The sequence below is a fragment of the Diplotaxodon limnothrissa genome, linkage group LG6 (assembly GCF_057381915.1).
Source record: "Diplotaxodon limnothrissa isolate DT_005_m linkage group LG6, D_limnothrissa_male_GT1.1, whole genome shotgun sequence".
In the NCBI taxonomy this organism is placed as follows: Eukaryota; Metazoa; Chordata; class Actinopteri; order Cichliformes; family Cichlidae; genus Diplotaxodon; species Diplotaxodon limnothrissa.
This window is the reverse complement of record NC_140601.1, coordinates 29181449-29203190: the sequence shown is the minus strand read 5'-3', so window position 1 is coordinate 29203190 and position 21742 is coordinate 29181449. Positions and strand designations below refer to the sequence as shown.

At 44.0% G+C, this 21742-nt stretch overlaps 1 protein-coding gene across 4 annotated transcripts in view; it reads right to left on the bottom strand.

Moving 5' to 3' along the window:
* Positions 1-626: 626 nt before the first annotated feature.
* Positions 627-21742, bottom strand: part of LOC146630794 (alpha-1,6-mannosylglycoprotein 6-beta-N-acetylglucosaminyltransferase B-like) — a 133469-nt gene continuing 112353 nt past the window's right edge. Inside the window, exons 10-18 of one of the 4 annotated variants that reach the window (XM_085354959.1) lie at positions 19592-19725; positions 18451-18581; positions 17906-17908; positions 13783-13941; positions 13482-13628; positions 13079-13195; positions 3906-3980; positions 1843-2126; positions 627-825 (exon numbers count right to left, since the gene is read on the bottom strand). In XM_085354959.1, the coding sequence (XP_085211085.1) occupies positions 627-825; positions 1843-2126; positions 3906-3980; positions 13079-13195; positions 13482-13628; positions 13783-13941; positions 17906-17908; positions 18451-18581; positions 19592-19725 (1249 nt within the window). Of the gene's footprint in view, positions 826-1842; positions 2127-3905; positions 3981-13078; positions 13196-13481; positions 13629-13782; positions 13942-17182; positions 17189-17905; positions 17909-18450; positions 18582-19591; positions 19726-21742 lie in introns of all 4 variants that reach the window. The other 3 variants (XM_085354960.1, XM_085354957.1, XM_085354958.1) reach the window with 3 other exon arrangements.

Sequence of the window (21742 nt, the reverse complement as noted above, 5' to 3'; positions counted from 1 at the left end):
TTAAGGTTGATGCGTGCGGTCCTTTAGCACAGAAGAGAGTCATACACAGTTTTTTTAATTTAAATGAAACTACTGGTTATAACTTATTTTGCCAGGACCAGCTGGCGTTTGTTTACTTCTACCTTAAAAGGGGCGCGTGTAGTCTGTGGATGTTAATTACTCATATCACAGAAACTGTGAAAAGCTGTAAGTTTCACAGCACTGTGCTAAAAAAATGAAGGCAACACAATCCCAAGAATGAAAGCTCAGTGTTTTGCTTGCTTTGCCTGTGAGTCACTCTGCTGCAGGTGAGCTGCAGGTGTAGCCAGTAAAAGATGCATTTCATGGCACATCTGCTTCTTGAACGGTCCACATGTTATGTGTTCAGTGTAGCCAAAGTGTCTCCAGTCTGTTGCAGTATAACATCTGTTATAACAACTACAGTCATCAAATATCCTCTGATACAACCCAGGCTCAGTTCCAGTGTAAACTCTTTAAATCCATGCATGCTTCTTCGTCACGAGCCTACATTTACTTTTCGAGAGAGGCTGGCTCTCTGCAACACCAGGTGATATGTCCCAGCTCTACACTTTCTTCTCTTTCTCTTTGTCCATGTCTTTTCTGTCTGTCCTTCACGTGCTCTGTCATTATAGACAGTCTCTGCACAGCGCCACCTGCCCATGGCGGAAGTCCCTGCAGGGGCAAAGACGTCTGTATTTAGGGGAGTGTCCTGCACAGCTGAAGAGTAGCAGTTCCCTCTGAAGGCCACACTCCTGCCGCACCACCGAGAAGGCTGGCAAGATGTGGTTAATCTCAGAGTCTACAACTTCACACTGTACGTCCAACCTGAGGAGTGAAAAGAGCAGCAGAAATCTAAAAAAAGAGATCACTGAGATTTATCAAGAAGAAAAGACGAATAATAAAATTCACGGTTTCATCTCAGACATGTAACAGGAAAATGGAACTGGCATTAACCTGAAAATAAACGGGGAGCAGAAACAAGGAATGGAAACGAGTTCACCACTTTAATCACAGACGAACGAACGGGAGGAACTCAAGTGAAAAAGCTTCGGGGAAGATGGAAAAAACTATGGAGCAGGTATGAGACATCAGCATGAAAAGAGAAAGAGAAACAAAGAGGAGAGGCACTGTAAACCAAGACAGATAGAAAAACAACAGAAACAGAAAAATACTCGAAGGATGAAGTAAGAGCAGAGAAAATGAGTTAAGGCTGAAAGCAGTCAGGTGGGAAATGCTCGAAGGAGAGGCTCAACTGCTGACAGGATTTCTGTCTTGGAGCTTGAGAAAAGGAGATGTCTGAAAGTGAAGTTTCTGGATCAGCAGCCATGGGCTGGTACAGTAAACTAAATAAATATCAGAGTCATACTAAGGTCAGAGACGGCCTAAACTGTACTTAGTGTCAATCTTCAGTTTAAATAGAACGTTTTGAACTCTTAATCATTTCCAAAAATCCAATTTGTTATGTTAAAACTTGTACAATAGAACCTTTTTTCATTTCGGCTGGTTCAGTGGTTTCACAGCCTGCAATCAGAACCACCATCCTTCAAAACCACAGCTACAGATATTATTGCATGGAGTCTTTTAGATCACTCGTCTTTGTTTAAATTTGTGTGATGTACACAAAGATTGCTTGGTTGTTTCAAATTCTCCTTTTAATTTAATTTAGACATGACAGTGTTTCTACCACAGATGGTACTCCTCAGGTAACGCTGACAACGTGTGATGAGGTGTTGCTTGGTAAGTTGTAGGAGTGGAGTGTTTGATGAGCAAAGCTTGATAGTTGGGACTAAACACTTAATTAAAGCCTCGCTAGCAGGCAGTTTGTACTCTCGGCTGACCTACCTGCGCAGAGCCTCCTTGTTGTTGATGAAGCGAAAGTGAGCGGGTTCACAGATGAAACCAGCTGACTGGCAGGCGTCCACACAAGACTGGCCCTCTTGAGATACAAGCAGCCTGAGGGAGCTGAGAGGAGGCCAGGCAGAGGGAGCTGTCACATTGGATGCCCAGCCAAGAGCTGTAGTGTTGGGCAGGGGCACAAACAGAGGTCCCATCATCCTGCTGCCACCAGCGGACCCCTTTCTGGAGAGGTTGGCTGGAATGAAGGGAGGCTCTGGGGCACAGAAATCCTGGAGGTGAAATAAATACAATAATTTTTAAAAATCAAATAATTGTAGAACTGTAAAATATTACCAGACTAAATAAACCTGAGTGAGTTATTGCCTTTACAGTAAAGTAAAGTGGCACCAGGTAAGTTATAACGCGCTGCTCCACTATCACAGTTACAGGCTATATCCAATGATGTAAGAAACTTTCATACAAGCTGCTTTTACCTAACGGCTGTACTCGAAAATGTGTCGACAACAAGAGCATAGAACCAGCTGCTTCTCAGGAGAACAGCAGCAACAGCTTCAGTCCTACACAAGATGCCTTAAGTACTGAGTGTAGGTCACTCAATTCTGTGCCTTAAGACATCCAAGCATGTGCATTTGTCAAGTGCAACACACACTCACTGTAGTTATCTGCAGTTATGCTGGTAAAATGAAAGCAAACAGACTTGAGGAGAACATGCACAGAGCACATGCTAATGCAGAGTTCTGCTTCTCAGAAGACACATTAATATTTTATACCGATGGAGAGAAAGATGTTAAAAGATATTCACTCAAATGTTATTTCTAAGTTTAAAGCACATGTGCAGTTGTGGCTTGGGAAGTTGCTCCAAATCAAATGGTTGTTTCTGATTAACGTAAGTTTAACAACAATAAGCACAGTGATCCAAGCATATAGAGTTATAGTTAAATGCAAATGGCAATTTTACATTTAAAAAAGGTGTTTTGAAAAAAATCCTAAATATAAAAATATGATAAAACCTGTAACATGTGGAAAATGCAACAAAATCATGACGCTGCTCCAGATCAGAGTATTACTATTGCCAAAGGCTTTGTTTTCTACATTATACTAAGTGAAACATTAGAGAGTGTCAAGGGTGGGATAACGCCAGCTGAAAGTGTTACTGAAGCCTGTAACAAGGTGATGTTCTGACAAATGAGTATTCATGAAGTACTCAGACCCCATCCATCTTTGAACTCTGCCTTCATTTGCAGCTCAGCTACACACATTTAAATTTGTGTGACTGCAGCTCAGCGTTCAAGCTATCACCCTGACAAAATCTGTCCCGACAGGAAGACAGAAACACCTGCCGAGCAAAAATAAAAACTTGTGGTAGTTCCTGTTAAAGTAGATCTCTTCAGGATCACATCTGGCCATGGTAACATTCAGAAACACACAGGGAGACTCGAATCACAAGGCGAAGGCTATGCTATGTTACTGCAAACCAGCTGCAGGAAGCGGTTCCTTTAGAAAATCCAATTTGAACAGAAATGTAATTTAATGTTCTCCTGTTAGTCTTTCAACAGCTTTCTGGGTCCAAAACAAGCTGCAAGTCAGGAGTGAATAAAAGTCACTGAGAGAGCTTCTGTGGTTTGTCTAACATCTTGTGGGGGGCTATAAAAAAGTGCTTTTACCCTAGTCCTTCATCATCATTATTCCCACACTTGTGTTCTTTTTCCTTACTCATCCCTCCTCATTAGTGTCAGGAGACCTTCTGCTTTAAAGCCGGAGGGCAGATATGTGGCTCCTAATGAGAGTTAGCATGTCGATTAATCGCATGCCCACATACATGGGGTACATAATCTCACACGCACACACACACAGTCCTAGATACACGACGTCCTAGGTGCTGAATGCACACAGGCGTGAAATATTAAGCAGTGTAAGGGTTCTGAAAGCTTCAAAAAAGAAGGTATATAAATGAGAGCAAGAGCTGACTGAAGACAAAAGAAAAGGAGAGTATAGGCGAAGCGCATATGTGCAGACAGTGAACTGTAGACATTTGTAGCGACACTCACCTGATGCTGTATGTATGCATGCACTCTCTCGAGCATGCCCTCGCAGGTGTATTCATAAGGCAGATAAGGCTCGACCTGAGAATCACACGTGAAAACACACAATCATCACCACGTTATTATTGCCACATTTTACTCGCAGTAAAGTGTACTTTTCGTTTTCCTTCCGCATCATTGTTCTCAGTAATTGCAATGAATTGTCTCTTCTCCTTGGTAATTTGAGCTGACGAATGTTTCTATTGTCAGGTTTCTGCGAGGCCTAATCACAGTATGTCACTGCTTGGAAAATCATTAGGCTTTATTTGCATACCAATAGATCATCTCCTCCTTTGATGTGCTGGTTCTATAACTAAAGCACACTTTTGATTGCTCTAATTAGAGATGAGCTGGAAACACCATATATCTTTTGTGTCTCTTGCTAATACCAACATGTTCAATGCTTGTTAACAGACTGTCTGACACAAAAGCCGATGAATACGAAATAGTTGCAACTGCAGTGCTGGGATTAATAAAAAATGAATTTAGCAGATTTCATAAAGTGCTCGACAGCTGATATTCAACAGCCACACTGTACAAAGACACAAGTTCAAGTTTTATATGAACTAAAATGATCCTGTTACACACTCCAACCAAATGAAAACACATTTTTGTATTTCTAACTGCAAACACCAAGCTTTGCAGAGATCGAAGTGGATTGTCTTTATGACCTAATGCAAAGACCTGCCTTTGTAAATGATACATGACTCACTAAATTGCATTTCCTAGGTGAAATCAAAGCAGTCTAATGTTCAACCATCTGTGAAATCAGACTTGGCCCATTTCAAGTGAAAACCACTGAGAAGCAAACATGCAGGGATGGTGCAATTTAAAAAGCTACACACTGCAATCTGATCAAAGCCTTATGCTAATCTACTTTATAAGCAGGAGCAGAAAGCAAACATTTGAACAAGGACAGGCACACAAGCGTCCTGCAAAAACAATCAATGGACGTGTCCTTTTTCTAACAGCGTTCTCATTCGCCTTTGCTTAACCAGGCATAGTGACCCAGGCCACGTTCGCATTCACAGGTGCGGCTTTGAGTGGAGCTTTTTGAAAAGGTGCTGGCAACACTGGCAGCGGGTGGAAGCAAAGGTTTCAGGTGTATGAAGGCATTTAGCACTGTTTTGCTCTATTTTTTATTTTTATCACATTTGTGTAGTTTAGACTTGTGACCTTCTCTTCTTTAAGTCCTTTCTCTTATCCTTGGCTGATGTAGACTTCACTCAGAAATCAAATAGAATGAAAATCCCATTTGCATGGTTCGCTAACTGAGAAGATCTATATGATTTTCTTGGGTGTTGTTGTTGGTCTCATAAATCATCCTATCTCCAAATTCTTTTAAAATATGTGTTTAACAAAACCTTCTAACCAACTAGTTTCCAGAAAGCTGTGTTATTGTTTTTTTTAGCAGTTTTGACAATCACCCCTTTGTGGTTGTATACCTCCACCCATCAGTAAAGTTGGAGAAGTTGGATCCTTTATTCAGATTTGGACAAATGTGAAATATTGCGACGATGGAAGTAATCACTTGAAATGAAGGGAACTGGTCTTCTTTTTGGTTTATGAAGGCATTTCACCTCTTGTCCAAGAGGATTTTTTCAGCTCTGAAAACTAATGGGGAGTGCCAGATATTTAACCTGTAGTGGGGCTGTCCCCTTGGAAACAACCCCACCACATCCCAATAATAGTATGAGTAGTAGTTGGATGATACTAGGGTAGTATCATCCAACACCTTCATGACCCCAAATTAATCCAGTTGCCTTTATTTCAAGCCATTAAGACTACCATGAACTAGATGCCTAAGAACCTACGCAGACCTGTCACAATCAACCTACTTCTGTTTCTGAGTTTGGCATTGAATAATGATCAGGCATCATATCATCATTTTATCATAACAAGTATGGCCAAAATTTTGTTATATGGTCAGAGTGACCTTGACTTTTGCCCACCCTATTAAGACTACTTCATGTGAATGTTAAAAAACCACATTTAAAACGGCAATTCCCATAAGACATGGAACAGGGAATAAGAAAAGAAAGAAAGAAAGAAAGAGATGGAAAAGGGTTTTATTTGAACATGAGGACTTGTCGGCCAGAGATTGCTTTGTCTTGCATGACTGAACATGAGCCTCTGCCTCACACACGGTTTGTGTATGCCTGCGTGTGCCTTGAATTTAATGGCTGTAATGTGCAGGTGAGGCTGTGTGTACTGATACGTCGCATCTTTGCAATTTCAGTCTATGAGTTGTGTTTATGTGTTTGTTTGGGTGCTGGGGGTGGTGCGTGTATATGTTGTATGGGTATGTGTGAGTTTGCTCGGGGCATTGTGCCTCCAGTGAAGGGTGAAGTGGTCCATCAGCGCTTTCTCCGTGGTCTGTCAGTGCAGATGGAGAAGGCACACTAAGCCAGTGTTGCTGAACTGTAGCTTGTCTGACTACGCAGACGAAAAGATGAGAACAGCCTCTCTCACACTCACACACTGACAAACACACACACAGAGCTAACACTACATATATCAGCTTTTGCCTAATCTCCCTACATACCATCTCTAATCTGCAAAGGGCAGACTGCTACAGCATGTTTAAAGGATCATGCAGACAGCTGTCTCCATGTTTCCTGCTTCCCTATAGACCAATGCCTTGTGTTACTGTGACTCGTATTCCATATGTAAAATATGTTGCATGTCTTGTGGGATGATGTGTGTTCACACCTATGTTAAATGCCAAGAGCGTTATACCTCAGCCATAAATGTATCCAGATCCATCAGATTTGACAATACATTTAAATATACCTTAGCGTATGCAGAACAAAATGACCATTTATAAATTCAAGAGGTCAGTTTTTGGGATGCCAAAATGGTTAGGATGGTCAATTCTCTAGAAATTCGAATCTGTCACGACCTGCGGGGTCGGCAAGGCACTGATCAGCAATCTCTCTCCCCCTCCCCTGTTTTGCCGGGGCGGAACTCATGGCGGGTTCACGCCCTCGGCCCACGCCCTCCCGGATCATGCACACCTGGGCCTCATCAGACCAGCTGGTATATCAGAAGGAGGAGATCAGCTGTTCAATGCTGGATTGTTGTGAAGACTCCTGTCAGTACACGTCGAGCCCTAGTTTCCCACACTTCCGCCTCAGAAAGTAACACTTGTCTCTCTGTTCTAGATTCCCCGGACCCGTCCCCGTGTTTCCCCGTGTGGAGCGTGTATGAGGTGGCTGGTCACTAGCGGAGAGAGGTTGGCGTGAGCGTGTGTGTGATCCCCTTGTTTTCCCTGGAGCCCTGGAACCCGTCCTCGCACATCTTGTATATAGCACTGTCCTCGCACTGCCTGTAAATACACTTGGTGAAGATATTTGTGAATAAACTGTCTCTGTTACAACACACTCCGGAGTCCTGCGAGTGGATCCTCAGAGCAACCCGTGACAGTAACAATCCAGCCATACTATGGATCCAGCGGACTCAGCTCTACAACCCACCCCTCCTCCAGAAGCCGTGTTGGAGCGACACGAGCAGATGCTACAACACATTAACCAACAGCTGATCGCACTCACTCAGGCTCTCGCTCAGCACGTTCCGCTGCCAGGTCCCGCTATGCCACCCCCGTCTGCTCCTGCACAGCCGCCGGCCCCGGAACACTCCACGCCACCAGCCCCCGCTTCCGCGGAACCCCTGGAACGAGCTCTACCGTCACCGGAGCCATTCGCTGGTGAGTTCCACAAGTGTGCTGGTTTCCTAACGCAGATTACGTTGCAGTTTAGGCAGCTGCGGCGAACGTATGAAAGTGATGGAGCTAAGATAGCCTTTTTCGTTCAGTTACTCCGCGGTCAAGCCTTGAACTGGGCCCAAGCAGTGTTACGGACTAGCCCGGAGATTACCTATGCTGATTTTCTCTCAAAGTTCAAAAGTGTGTTCGAAAGGGGCACCGGAGCTGAGGCAGCGGGCCGCCGTTTGCTGAACTTAAAACAAGGAAGACGGAGTATGGCGGACTTCTCTGTAGAGTTCTGGACACTGGCTGAGGAGACGGGATGGGGGCAGCCTGCGCTGATAAGTACTTTATTGAACAATGTTTGTGATGTCCTTAAGGGCGAACTGTTAATGAGGGAGCTGCCCAAGACTCTATCGGAGGTGATCGCCTTATGTGTTAAGGTTGATGAACATTTGAGGGCGCGTCACCGCGCCAGCAACTACGGTTCCCAGAGGCCTGTGGGGCGTGCGGAGTCAGCTTCCGGCGGAAGCGGAAGTAGCGATCGGGAAGTGGACCGCGGCGACGAGCAGGAGCAACCCATGCAGATCGGACGCTCTCAACTCTCCCCGGAGGAGAGGGCACACAGATGGCGATCCGGTGAGTGCTTTTACTGCGGCCGCAAGGGCCATCTCGCCAAGGTCTGTCCTGCTCGGCCAAAAGACCCCACCCGCCGGTAGAAAGGAGGATACGGGTGGGCGAGGTCTCCTTTTCACATTCTCCTCCACGCTTCATGCTAGCCGCTAAAGTGACTGTCCACTCTGCCTCTCACTCTCTTCAGGCGCTGATTGACTCTGGTGCGGAGCAGAGCTTCATAGATGCTTCCCTGGCTCTCAAACTTAAGATTTCCGCACGGGCATTACCCCACTTGTTGCAGGTCACCGCTTTAAACGGTCAACGTCTTCCCGACATAACTCATGTTACAGAACCCGTGTCCCTAACGCTGTCTGGGAATCACACTGAACTGCTGCAGTTTTATGTCTTTGAAGCCCCTCTCACGCCCCTGGTGCTAGGATTTCCATGGTTACGCCAGCATAACCCCGTGCTCGACTGGAGGGAGGAGAGGGTTCTGGGGTGGGGGGAGGAGTGTCACATGACCTGTTTGACAGCAGCTACTCCCGTTAAAGCAGCTAAACTACTACCACATGAGCCCCCTGACCTTTCAGCTATCCCGTCAGAGTATCATGATCTCAAGCAAGTGTTTTGTAAGGACCGCGCCCGCTCTCTTCCCCCTCATCGCCCGTACGACTGCAGTATTGATTTGCTCCCGGGTGCACCCCTTCCCACTAGTCGCTTATACAGTCTCTCTCAACCTGAACGTGAATGCATGGAGAAGTATATTAATGAATCCTTGGCTGATGGACTGATTCGCCACTCTTCATCCCCTGTGGCTGCCGGGTTCTTTTTCGTCACTAAGAAGGATAAAAGCCTTCGGCCATGTATTGATTTCCGGGGTCTCAATACCATTACTGTTAAGAATAAATACCCTCTGCCGCTTTTATCCTCCGCCTTCGAACTCCTGCAGGGGGCGACCATTTTTACTAAGCTCGATCTGCGGAATGCTTACCACTTAGTCAGGATGAGAGAGGGTGACAAGTGGAAAACGGCCTTCAACACGCACCTGGGCCATTTTGAATACTTGGTCATGCCGTTTGGACTGACTAATGCTCCAGCTGTCTTTCAGAGTCTAGTCAATGATGTTCTCCGAGATTTCATCGATCGTTTTGTGTTTGTGTACCTTGACGACATTCTCATCTTCTCCCGCTCTCTCCCGGATCATGTACATCACGTCAGACAAGTCCTGCAACGCCTCCTGGAGAATCGGCTGTTTGTTAAAGGGGAGAAGTGCGAGTTTCATGTGAGTACTGTGTCGTTTTTGGGCTACATCATTGAACGGGGCGATTTAAGAACCGATCCAGCTAAGGTACAAGCAGTCTTAGACTGGCCCACGCCGCCTAACCGTAAGCAGCTTCAACGGTTCCTCGGTTTTGCAAACTTTTATCGGAGGTTCATTCGTGACTACAGCAAGATTGCTTTGCCACTAACCCGTTTAACTTCCCCTAAGGTGCCTTTCTGCTGGGATGATCAGGCTCAGGAGGCTTTTTCCCGGCTAAAGAAACGTTTCGCGTCGGCGCCCATCCTCCGGCAACCGGATCTCAAGCGGCAGTTCATCGTGGAGGTGGACGCCTCGGATGTAGGGGTCGGAGCAGTTCTCTCCCAGCAACTAGACGGTAAGCTCCACCCTTGTGCTTACTTCTCTCGTCGTCTCTCTCCTGCAGAGCAGAATTACGACATCGGGGACAGGGAGCTGTTGGCAATCAAACTCGCCCTGGAGGAGTGGCGCCACTGGCTAGAGGGCGCAACAGAACCCTTTGTGGTATGGACTGACCACAGGAACCTCGAATACATCCGGTCGGCTAAACGACTAAATGCTTGACAAGCCAGGTGGGCTCTGTTCTTTACCAGATTCTGCTTCACCATCACCTACAGGCCCGGCTCCCGGAACGTGAAACCCGATGCCCTTTCCCGCCAATTCACCACCTCAGAGGACCCCACCCGTGAGGCTCCCATTCTCCCTCCCACGTGCGTTTCGGGGCCCTGTCATGGGAGATCGAGTCCGCCATACGGGAGGCCCAGCGGGCGGAACCGGATCCAGGTACTGGTCCCCCGGGAGTGCTCTTTGTTCCCACGTTGGTTCGCTCACGAGTGCTACAATGGGCCCACGGCGGAAAACTCACCTGTCATCCGGGCGTTCATCGCACCGTCACCTTCATCAAGCGGTTCGCCTGGTGGCCTACATTGGCCAAGGACGTCCAAGACTTCATCGCTGCCTGTCCAACCTGTGCCCAGAATAAGCCGGTCAACCAGCCTGCTGCCGGCCTACTTCATCCCTTGCCTACGCCAAGCCGCCCCTGGTCCCACATTGCGGTTGACTTTGTCACTGGTCTTCCGCCGTCATCAGGTAACACAGTCATCCTCACCGTTGTCGACCGTTTCTCTAAAGCTGCCCACTTTGTCGCTCTCCCCAAGCTCCCCACTGCCCTGGAGACCGCCCGGCTTCTGTCAACTCATGTGTTTCGCCTCCACGGGATCCCTGCTGAAGTGGTCTCGGACCGAGGCCCACAGTTCACGTCACGTGTTTGGAGGGAGTTCTGCGCCTCCTTGGGGGCCCAGGTTAGTCTCTCGTCAGGTTTTCATCCACAGACCAACGGTCAAGCGGAACGGGCCAACCAAGAACTCAAAACGGCTCTCCGTTGCTTGACGTCCACTAATCAGACCACCTGGAGTGAGCAACTGACGTGGGTGGAGTACGCTCACAATAGCCTTACCTCGTCGGCCACAGGCGTCTCCCCGTTCGAGGCCTCCCTGGGGTACCAACCTCCCCTGTTCCCTGCCATCGAAGGTGAGCACTTTGTGCCCTCTGTTCAGCAGCAGGTCCCTGGCCCGGGCCTACTCACCTGGACAGAAGGTTTGGCTCTCGACCCGGTATGTGCCTCTCAGGACGGAGTCGCAAAAGCTCTCCCCCTCCTTCATTGGCCCGTTCGAAGTGGACTCCATTGTTAACCCCGTTTCTGTGCGTCTCAAGCTCCCCAGGACCATGCGTATCCACAACGTGTTTCATGTCTTGCAGATCAAACCTCACTGTTCCAGTCCTCTGTGCCCTCCTTCCGGACCCCCTCCGCCCGCCCGGGTCGTCGCTGGCCGTCCGGCCTTCTCCGTGTCTCGGATTATGGACGTCAGGCGCCGGGGCCGTGGCCTGCAGTATCTTGTGGACTGGGAGGGCTATGGCATTGAGGAGCGTTCCTGGGTCCCGCGGGCGGCTCTGCTGGACCGGGCCATGGTTCGGCGGTTCCATGCGGCTCACCCTGGGAAGCCTGGGGGTCGCCGGGAGGCTCCCGTTGGCGGGGGGGGGGGGGTACTGTCACGACCTGCGGGGTCGGCAAGGCACTGATCAGCAATCTCTCTCCCCCTCCCCTGTTTTGCCGGGGCGGAACTCATGGCGGGTTCACGCCCTCGGCCCACGCCCTCCCGGATCATGCACACCTGGGCCTCATCAGACCAGCTGGTATATCAGAAGGAGGAGATCAGCTGTTCAACGCTGGATTGTTGTGAAGACTCCTGTCAGTACACGTCGAGCCCTAGTTTCCCACACTTCCGCCTCAGAAAGTAACACTTGTCTCTCTGTTCTAGATTCCCCGGACCCGTCCCCGTGTTTCCCCGTGTGGAGCGTGTATGAGGTGGCTGGTCACTAGCGGAGAGAGGTTGGCGTGAGCGTGTGTGTGATCCCCTTGTTTTCCCTGGAGCCCTGGAACCCGTCCTCGCACATCTTGTATATAGCACTGTCCTCGCACTGCCTGTAAATACACTTGGTGAAGATATTTGTGAATAAACTGTCTCTGTTACAACACACTCCGGAGTCCTGCGAGTGGATCCTCAGAGCAACCCGTGACAGAATCTGCGTGAAAACTAGTGAATCACAGCTTCACCTCTCCGAGTGTAAAATGCATCTGCAGTTTTGAACTTCAATAAACATTATTTAGTTTCAGATATAAAAGGTCTACCCCTGTATTTTAGAGTAGAAAATATGCCTGCTTGGCATATTGGATTTCTGTTTTATAAAGATTTTGTGACTGTGCAGATGCTTGGTCAGTGTACTCTCCATCTTTCAATTTTTCTGCTCATATAATTCATTTTTTTCAACATTGCACCCAATTTCAATGCTTTCTAAAAAGATTCAGTGTACCTGGCTGACTCTTTAATTAACCCTGCTCCCTCTCTCGGAAGCTAGCGTCCTTAATCTATATCACATTCACTGAATTGAAAAGTTCAGCACTCTGCAGTATAACTCTGCTACCTACAGACGGCAAACTCCCTCTGGAGGACTTGACCACAGCAAAATTATTGTGCTGTTTCATCAAAGTTTAAAAAACTGTTATTAGGCTCACAGCAACAAGAGCAGGTCCAGTACTTGTATTTTATCACAGCTTCAAGGGAAAACAGAATAGAACAAACCGTGCTATCTGTAACTCTAAGAGTTATCATTGAACGCTATACAAAAATGAAACGTTATATTACAAGAGCCAAACAAGGCACAAACCAACTGCAATTTTCCTGGCCACAAAGGCACAAAAGCAATAGGTGGATAAGTACATGTAGCTATTCTTGGCATGTCTATGAAAACATGTTTGTTAAAACAGAAAGAAACACCAGAGATGTCCCTCTTTCAGCATGAAGAGAGCTGATACGAGTGAAAGAGCACCCAGTCACGGTTAACCTCATTTATACACAGCAATGCATAATTTAACTCAGTGTAACTAATTAGTGGACATAACAGGATAAATGGTTATGTCTTTTGTCTTTATGAATTCTTTTTTAAAGCACTGTTATATGTGAGCACCTTGGTCCTCATGATTTCCTTGATAGCAGAGTCAAACTCCACAGAGTTGTTGTAGTCCACTGTCATGACGTGAGGTCGGCCAATGTACTGCTCCGCGTACGGGTGCTGGGAGAATACCTATAGAAAACAAATGCAGTGTACACAGTGACAGCTCTATAAATAAATATTTTGCAAATAAATAACATCTCTCCACAAAGACAACACTTAGCTGCAGAAAAATCAGTTTGTCTTTATCAAATGAATACTGTCAATTATTATTTTGTACAAAGACACATAAAAATAGTTATACTGTGTCCATTAGTGTGGCAAAAATGCAGTCTGGATCGAATGTTTGAGCCACTGCTTTAATGAATCTGTTGGCAGCATGACTGATTGTGGGAAGATATACAAATTATGAACCTACCTCTCTAGATGTGGGCTTGCCTCGGAAAAACTCGTGATTTAGTGAGCTGTGGGGTTGGTTGAACTTGGGCTGGAGGAAAATGCAACCATTGGCTATAGCTTCAAGAGGGGCCGGGCCCTCGTATGGGAAACCAAAACCAATGAAGAGCTAGGAGAAAAAAAAAAGATAAATCAGGGATGTAATTTAGTGATTGTGTAATTTAAAAGCAGAAGAATTTAGTTTAGAAGTTAGAAAAGCAGAAGAAAAGTTTGTAAACACTCTGTCCATTAAACAGTGGTGACAATAACCACAAAGTTCATGCCTTGGCCTTCCGCAATAATTGCTGCAGCTCGTGCTGGGGCAGCAGGCCGTGGTTCTTCACAAAGGCTGGGACCTCTGGAGGTCTCTGGGTCTCATAGTAGACTGTGCCGTGGACTTCCATGTATTTATGGAGAATCTGGAGGAAACTCTCTTTACCCTGCTGGAAGAAGATGGTTTGGTGAGACCGATGAACTGCAATGACACATAGATGGGTCGTATAGAAGAAAGACTGTGTAATAGGAAGAACACCATAAATAATTTTTTTTTAAAATGGTGACCTATCTTTTTTCTTATAATAATAAATATATAGTTAGAGTGTGGGACAGTCATATTAATTTTAGCTGAAGTTTGATATAATGAGGTCAAAATCCGTACTAGTAATCTTTCAAAGACAAAAGCTCAGGCTTCAGACTTCTTTAAATGCTCCATTTCAGGCAGTTTTTTCTCTAATCTTGGCTCTGTATGATGTCGGTCAGTGCATCTGTTCCAAATAACTAAGGCGCACAGCTCTGGCTGTAAACACAGAAGCCCCAGAAGAAAGCTGGATTGAAGGAGGGACTGCAAAGGGAGCTAAAAAGGCTTTCAGGTACCAGTTTAGCTCACTGGTTGAGCAGGTGACCATATGCCACATAAGTGAAATGCAGCAGCCCGGGTTTCAGTCAAACCTACAGGCCTTTGGTTAGAGCCTTTCCCAGCTCTCAACATTTCTGTCAAATCTACAGTGCTTAACTATCCAATGAAAGCAAAAATGTCCCCCCCATCCCAAAAAGGCTTGTTTCACACAGTGGATAAAGTGGCTGCACCAAGGCCAAGAATCCAAGAGTACAAATATGAAGGTAGAAATGAGCATCATAGGTCCTCTTTAAAGAACTTGCTCCACTACAGTGTGCTGAATATTTTCACGTCTTCTAACTTATCTGTGTGAATTTGCGTGAGCTACGGGAAGCTTATTCATATGTCATTTTATAAAGCATATGGAAATAGATTATGCTCACATTATTGGTTCTTCTAATCACTATCCGTGCTTTTCAGTCACCTGACCGACTCACTACCCTGGTGGGCAAAACATTATGGACAATAGTAGACAGTCTGCAGTACTGCAGGACAGTGTTGGAAAGTGTTGCTTTTTTTCCACCTGTCTTGAGCCAAGACTACTTGGATCATCCATCAATGGAGGAAAAAGAAGATAGGAGGTAAAATTTGTGATCCATATTTTGCTCAGGCAGCTCGGTGACATCTACGTATATCTTGTACCGAATCCCTTACCTTACACTGATGCCAGGATGAACGCTTTAAGAGTACAAACAGCTACATGTATTTTCGATCTGGATGGGTGAATAATGCCACTGTGTGAAAGCTGAAGAACAAGAAATAGTTCATTGTTAAAGCAAAAGTAAGTGCTATATAGTGCGTTTTGGTGACTTTTACAGTGTAGGGCTAGAAAACTTCTGTCTGTCACACTAATATTGTATCATAAGTGTAAAGCTGTGCGAATATTTTTCCAATGTCAGGTAAATCATTTCTACAGTTTAAATGAGCCATCCGATAGCACAACAACTATGCAGCATTTTGGCTAAATTAAACTGAAAAACGTTCAAAGGATGGATGAAGGACAAAGACCACAGTACTGTTTTTGTTGCCAGGTGGGCGTGTCCCAGTAGCTCTTATGGGCTCTTTGATTTCCTACTTTTTCTACAGGGGTTAAAAGGTGCAGTCTAGTCCTTTTTTACTCAGTGAAACAAACACAGGGCCGTTAGTTTCATTTGGTTGAATTCTTACTTTCACCTATGAAAAATGCACCAATATACACACCGAATATTAACATGTAGAGGAAAATTGCCTTCTTTTTAACCAGGAATAATTTTTGAGTTCTGCACTCCACTCATCCTATTACCTGCTGTGAAGTTTTCTTCACCTTTAATTAATATCGACCTTGATGTGAGAAAGATGGTTGAATTTTGATGTGCAAAACAAAATAAAACAAAGAAAAAAAAGAAAAAAAAGAAAAGAAATGAACAATTCTTAATAAAAATAAAATAAAATGTCAGTAAACTCTGTGGAGAAACATCTGGCAGGCAGGTATTTATTTTGCTGCGCTGAGGCTTGGTTTTAAGCAGGATAAAGCATTGATTGTCCTTATTCACTTACTTACACTTACTTGTACATACTTCTCTCCTTTTTTAATCTAATAATAAATACATTACATGCTGAGGGTGAGACAGCCAGAAGGGCAGTCAAGGTTCAGCAGGACGACTGGGAGAAAAAACAGCTAGCATCAGTTAACAACCAAAATTTAATCATGTGAACGGTGCATAACCCCGACTAGAGTATTGACCGCCTGGCGTTAAGCAGCTTACGTTATCCCTCTGCTGTGGCCCCCCTCCCGCGCACACAGAGCCATAATTGGAGGCTGTAGTAATCGATAGCTTCCTCTGTGAGGATTTTCCCAGCCAATTAGGAGATTAGCTCAAGCGCTAAGTGCAGCAGACAACGACAATGAATTAGCAAGAGAAACACAGCTGTGAAAGAGTGCAGATTCCATAACCTGCACTCTCGCTTTGTGACTATATATGTACAAGCTAACCGTCTCAGCAGGGAATGGATTAGGAATGCTAATAAATATCTGTTGTGCTGGATTTTTTGTCCCTTAGCTAATTTGGTTTTATAAAGATTTAAAAAAAGAAGTTTGTGTGTGTATATATAATGTTGATTTCTGTGTGCACAGCATGACAGAAAGACATATGTTTTTTGTTTATAGTACTTTCATACGCATTTTTTTTCATATACAGCACCATGTATTTAAACAGTTAGCTGTATGCTGATGGAATTGTAAAGTCAGTATTTTATTATTCATCTCTTTTGGTTCCTTAACTTAAGTATTTCCATAGTATCTTCAATCTCTTCATGTAAAATTAAACCAAATTTTTAGAACTATTTAATGTTATCTTACATAACCTTAACTGTAGTTTCCAAACTCCATGACAACTATACAGGGGGTGAATTTTCAAACTCATTAGCTTTAATTGTATTGAGGTTTAAAGTTGCAGCAAGACTGTTTTGCCTTGTTCAGCATTCTGTTGTTCTCCACGGGGTGGGGAGCTGCGCCGTACAAGTACAATATGTTTTAAACCAATTTTTCGAGAGCCAAGATTAGCATCCCCTTCCTCTCCAGTACCACAGTGAATAATGGATGCACCAAGCTAACCAGCAGAGAAATGATATGCAGCAGCATGACCGGTCAGGAGTTGCACCTGTCTCTCATGTTGTATGCATCTTAACAAAGTTTGTCTATTCCTAGACATGGAAACGATGCAACATTACTCTCCTTTTTTTTTTTTACTCTCCTGCATAAGTGTAGGATGTGAGATGAATATAAATTGGTAAAAGTAACACATTCTTACCTGAAGCTAATGAACACCCATCCGGTGACAAGGTCCCCCACAAGGGAAAAAAAGAGTGACACAAAGACAAAGAGAGTAAAGTAAATTGAGGCAGAATTGTAGCCAAACAAGGCTGCAATAATTGGTAGAAACAGCTATGTGTTACATTTACTTCCTTCCTCATCAAACTGTTGCAGACTGTCTGCCTTTAAGCCCATCTCTCTCACAGCCAACAACCATAAACTAATCTGGGGACTTGTGTGGGCAGACAGTAGAAAGAAATGGCAGCAAACAATGTTTTAAAAATCCTTTTAAAAATGCAGACAACTTTTTCTCAGCTACATTGAGCATTTGAACAAGCAGACAGTTTTGGAGAGGAAAATTGCCTGTAAATTGAAGCTATACAGTTGTGTATAAAGAGCCCTATGAAGCAAACTAATGATGCAAGCAGCTTGGTGCCTTTCTTCTGTTAACATTTCAGTCGATGGTTTAGAGTACTTGGTTTAAAGATTGTGTCTGCATACATGCAGGCTGAAAGACAACTGGGCTGTAGTGACAATCTTTCTGCATATACAATGCAACTATTGTGCACTGCAGTATCTCTGGCAGCCTCACATTTTGTTTCTGCAATGTGAGTATGACCCCAAAATACACAACTACAACCATGAAGAACAAGCTTGAGTGGCTAACAGAAGTCTCCAACAGATGTTATGCATCCTTTGAGCAATGATGTAAAAAACAAACTAACTAAAGCACGCAGTCTGAGACTGCGAAGAGACATACAATCAATGGAGGAAGCCTTACTCCACAAAAACAGTTCTCCAAGATGCTGAGAACAACGCATCTGCTATAAAAGTACCATGAAAAATTTGTAGAAACAACACCTACTGTATAAGAGAAGTAGTGCTGTAAAGCTAAAGGTTACTTACACCTGATTTCATTTGGTTTTTTTCTCTTTAGTGCACAATGTATGGAGTTAATCTATAAAAAATGAATGATCCTCATTTTACTCTTAGTGTATACAATATGAGATGTTTATGAGCTTATTAAGTGTATTGTACAGGTGTAAACATGTATGTATGTACCTACGAGAATATGCTTGGATACATTATATCTACTGATAATTCTAACAGTATTACATGTTATTTTATTATTATAAAAACTAGGCCTCCAAATAATTACTCGTCTTCTTCCATGGAGTCATTAGCGGTTACCACTACACACAGAATTCACTAAAACAGAGTTACACTGACTGACTGCCATCTGTGTGGGTAAATTGTTGTCTGTACCTTCCACATGCTGGCTTCTTTCCCATACACTACAGCCATGTTGTTGACTTTGTTCTGTTGGATGCTCCTCTTCTCCGTCTCATTCAGCTCCTCCGAAACAAAGCCCATGAATGAGTTGTCTGGTGTGTGAGCTGAATGTATTTGTGTGTGTGAGTATGTGTGAGCAGCACAGAAAGGTAGGATATTAGTAGATGGAGAGAAAACAAAAGACAAAGAGAAAAAGAGAGATAGGAAGAAAGTTAGTGAGTAAGTAAGTGAACGAGACAGGAAAAAGTACTTTTGAAGGGTTTAGTCAGCATGTGTATGGACTCTCTAAGCATTATTAATAGCGATTGTCATAAAGCCAGCTGCTGTTAATGGTAATTGTCTGAGCTGTTTAGTATGGGAATATATGTAATATCTTTTAAGTACTCGCTGTGAGTTCAGGTATTTCTGATGATCACAACCACCCACGTTCAATCCACGGTTCCAAAGCTACGAGCTCTTATAAAATCATTTTTTTTAGCACAGCACATTTTTATGCACTGAAGAACTCTAATAATTGGCCAGTAATGCTGCTCTCTCACAAGCGTTGCTAGAGGTTGAATCTGTCATTATAGCTTTGGACAGTGTGAAACGTGGTCGTCCACAGTGGCCCACATATTGATGATGACAATGATCTTACAGCCGAGTGCCAGCTGTAGCTAAACAGGTACGACACTGCAGAGAGTTGAACTGTGGAAGCAGAACAGAGCTGATTCTCAGTGTTTCAGTCAGAAAGTGACGAGACAGGCGGCAAGGAGAGCTTTGAAAAAGCAGATCAGACATATTGTGTAGAATATAAGAGAACCGGAAAAACTGGAGATAACGCTCCGAAACAACTTGAAGGGATGCTAGAAGCTGCTGTTGCTGAAAATAGCCGTGTTAAACACACTGCTCCAAATTAAAATGTCAGACCTGTCAGAAAAGTGAAAACACTGAAATGGAGTCATTTTATTATATTTAGAATGAATGTCAACTAATGACAGGCCTTTGAATGTGTGTCTGTGCATGTATGCATGCAAGCTGGAGGTACAAAAACACCAATTCTCAAGCTGATGGTGTATTCTACATATGATATAAAAGTTAACAATAATAATAATAATAATAATATAGTACATACGGAACATAGTCATGTACTGCCTTGCATTGAGGTTCCAGTAGCCCCAGTTGGTCCGGTAGCCATGCAGAGTTGCATACTCCTCGTGATTATAAGCAGGCTCCGTGCCAAAGGTGTCAATCACTCGAATATGACACCTGCAAAGAAAATGACAGACTCAGTTCATGTGTAATCCTGTACTACATTATTAAAAAAAAACCCACAAAAAATAATTAAAATGTCAGTATATTTTACTTCAAATGGTCCATGAGTTGTTGGCGGCTGTTAAAATGTGCCTCTTTGTCATTTCAAGTCAGTAAATTTCTGAATTTGCTTTAACCATTATTTAATTTGTAACATAACGTTTTCTAATGTGAAGCAGGATAGCAGGAGGATTTCTTGTCTGATCTTGGTGACGTCTAATAAGAGTGCGCTCTGGATCATTTGTAGTATCCAAACTGAAGTTTGTTGGTGAATACGTCACAAGTCATTCTGGTTTTCCATCTTTGACAAAAGTCTTACTGGCACTAGCTGACAGCCATAGATGAGCAATCAAAAGTTTACACACGAAATCACCTGGATTGCCTAGCTAAAGCTACTTTCGGCTGCACGCTTGCCACAAGGGGTCAGCAGAGCATGTTTGATTTAGTAGTTTTTACACCAGATGCCCTTTGTGATGCAACCCAAAAGGGGATTTGCATCTCCAGCTGGAATCAAACCAGCAAGTCACTTCACTTCACTTTCACTTGCCAAGTAAATGTGGTAACAGTTACACCACTGGAGGCACTAATTGCAGCGTCTAACTAAAAAAATATAAAATGTATTAACCCAATTCTAAAGGGTTCTATAAACCATACTTCATGTTCAATACATGTACAATTATATATTTAAATGCATTTGTGCAGCAGGTCATTCAGGTGGAATGCCACATTAGAGTACAAAGCCATCAGGTTTCTCAAAAGTGAAAGGAGAAAAACAAGAAGCTGCCACTGGAGAAGCAGACAAATAACCAAAATAACATAAGCAACCAGCAGTGTGGCAAGTTTGACATAAAAATGACAAAAAAACAATTTTTAGAGGTCGGAGGTGCGATGAGCTGCTGATAGAGTTTCCAGGTGGATGCTTCGTGGCAAAGCAGTGAAGCATAACTGAGGTTCATAACAGAATCATTCACCACAGACAGACGCAGACGCAGAGCTCACTGTGCCCTTGTTTGTGACTGTGTTAAATCTGGCCAGTATGTGGACTCAGGGGGGATTAGAGAGAGCTAAAGGAGCAGAGTCCACTTCCTCAGCTCTGAGTCTTTCCTGGCAGATAACCGCGTGTCTGAGTGTGTAAAAGAGACAGATATGGGGTAATAAAAACATTCTGCATCTGGAGAGCAATTAGAAGGCAAATATTACATCAGTTAAAAAAAAAAAAAAAAAAAGCTAAACTATTTCCAGACACGTGACTCTTCTTGTAGCCGTACACATGTAATGATTTTCAGATGCCAGCATTTGTGCATTACGATTTTATTTCAGCTTTTGTTCAGCTTTATGATCTTATTTGCTTTTCAGAAACTGCAACAAGTTTGTGTTTGCAGTAAAACCCAGCCTGCCAGCTCCTTTCATTTGGCCATTGCCTTTCACATCTTAGCAGCCCCTTGACAGGCAGATGCTCTCCGACGCAGCAGTGAAGCAAACCATTCACGTTTTATGTTAGAGGTTAGGTTTTTTTTTCCACTTAAGCTGTTTACAGTGCAGAAATTGGTTTCTCTGGCTCTCCCATGATGGGTATGTGTTGAACATTGGTGTAAATAGTGTGTTAAAAAACCACTTATTTGCTGTCTGGAAAGCCTTCACCATAGCCTGATAGCTTTTGAACACCAACTGGATAAAATCTCACGTTTTCTACATTCGTTTAGATTATTGCCTCATTTTGCAAGAAATTCAGCTATTGTTAACAAATTTTTTTGTGCAATGCACTTACATAAATGTGTTAAACAAATAAGTTAGAAATGCAGGCTTTAAAGCTTAGAATCTGACTTCCTGCAACTGTGTTTTGGTAGAATACCTAGATGTCTCTTTCGCTTTTTTCTTTCCTTTTTTTTGCATTTACACAATTTTTGAAGCTTCAGTATTGACAGCATGAAAAATATTCCCCTCTGGGCATTTTATTCTTTTTACAGACAAG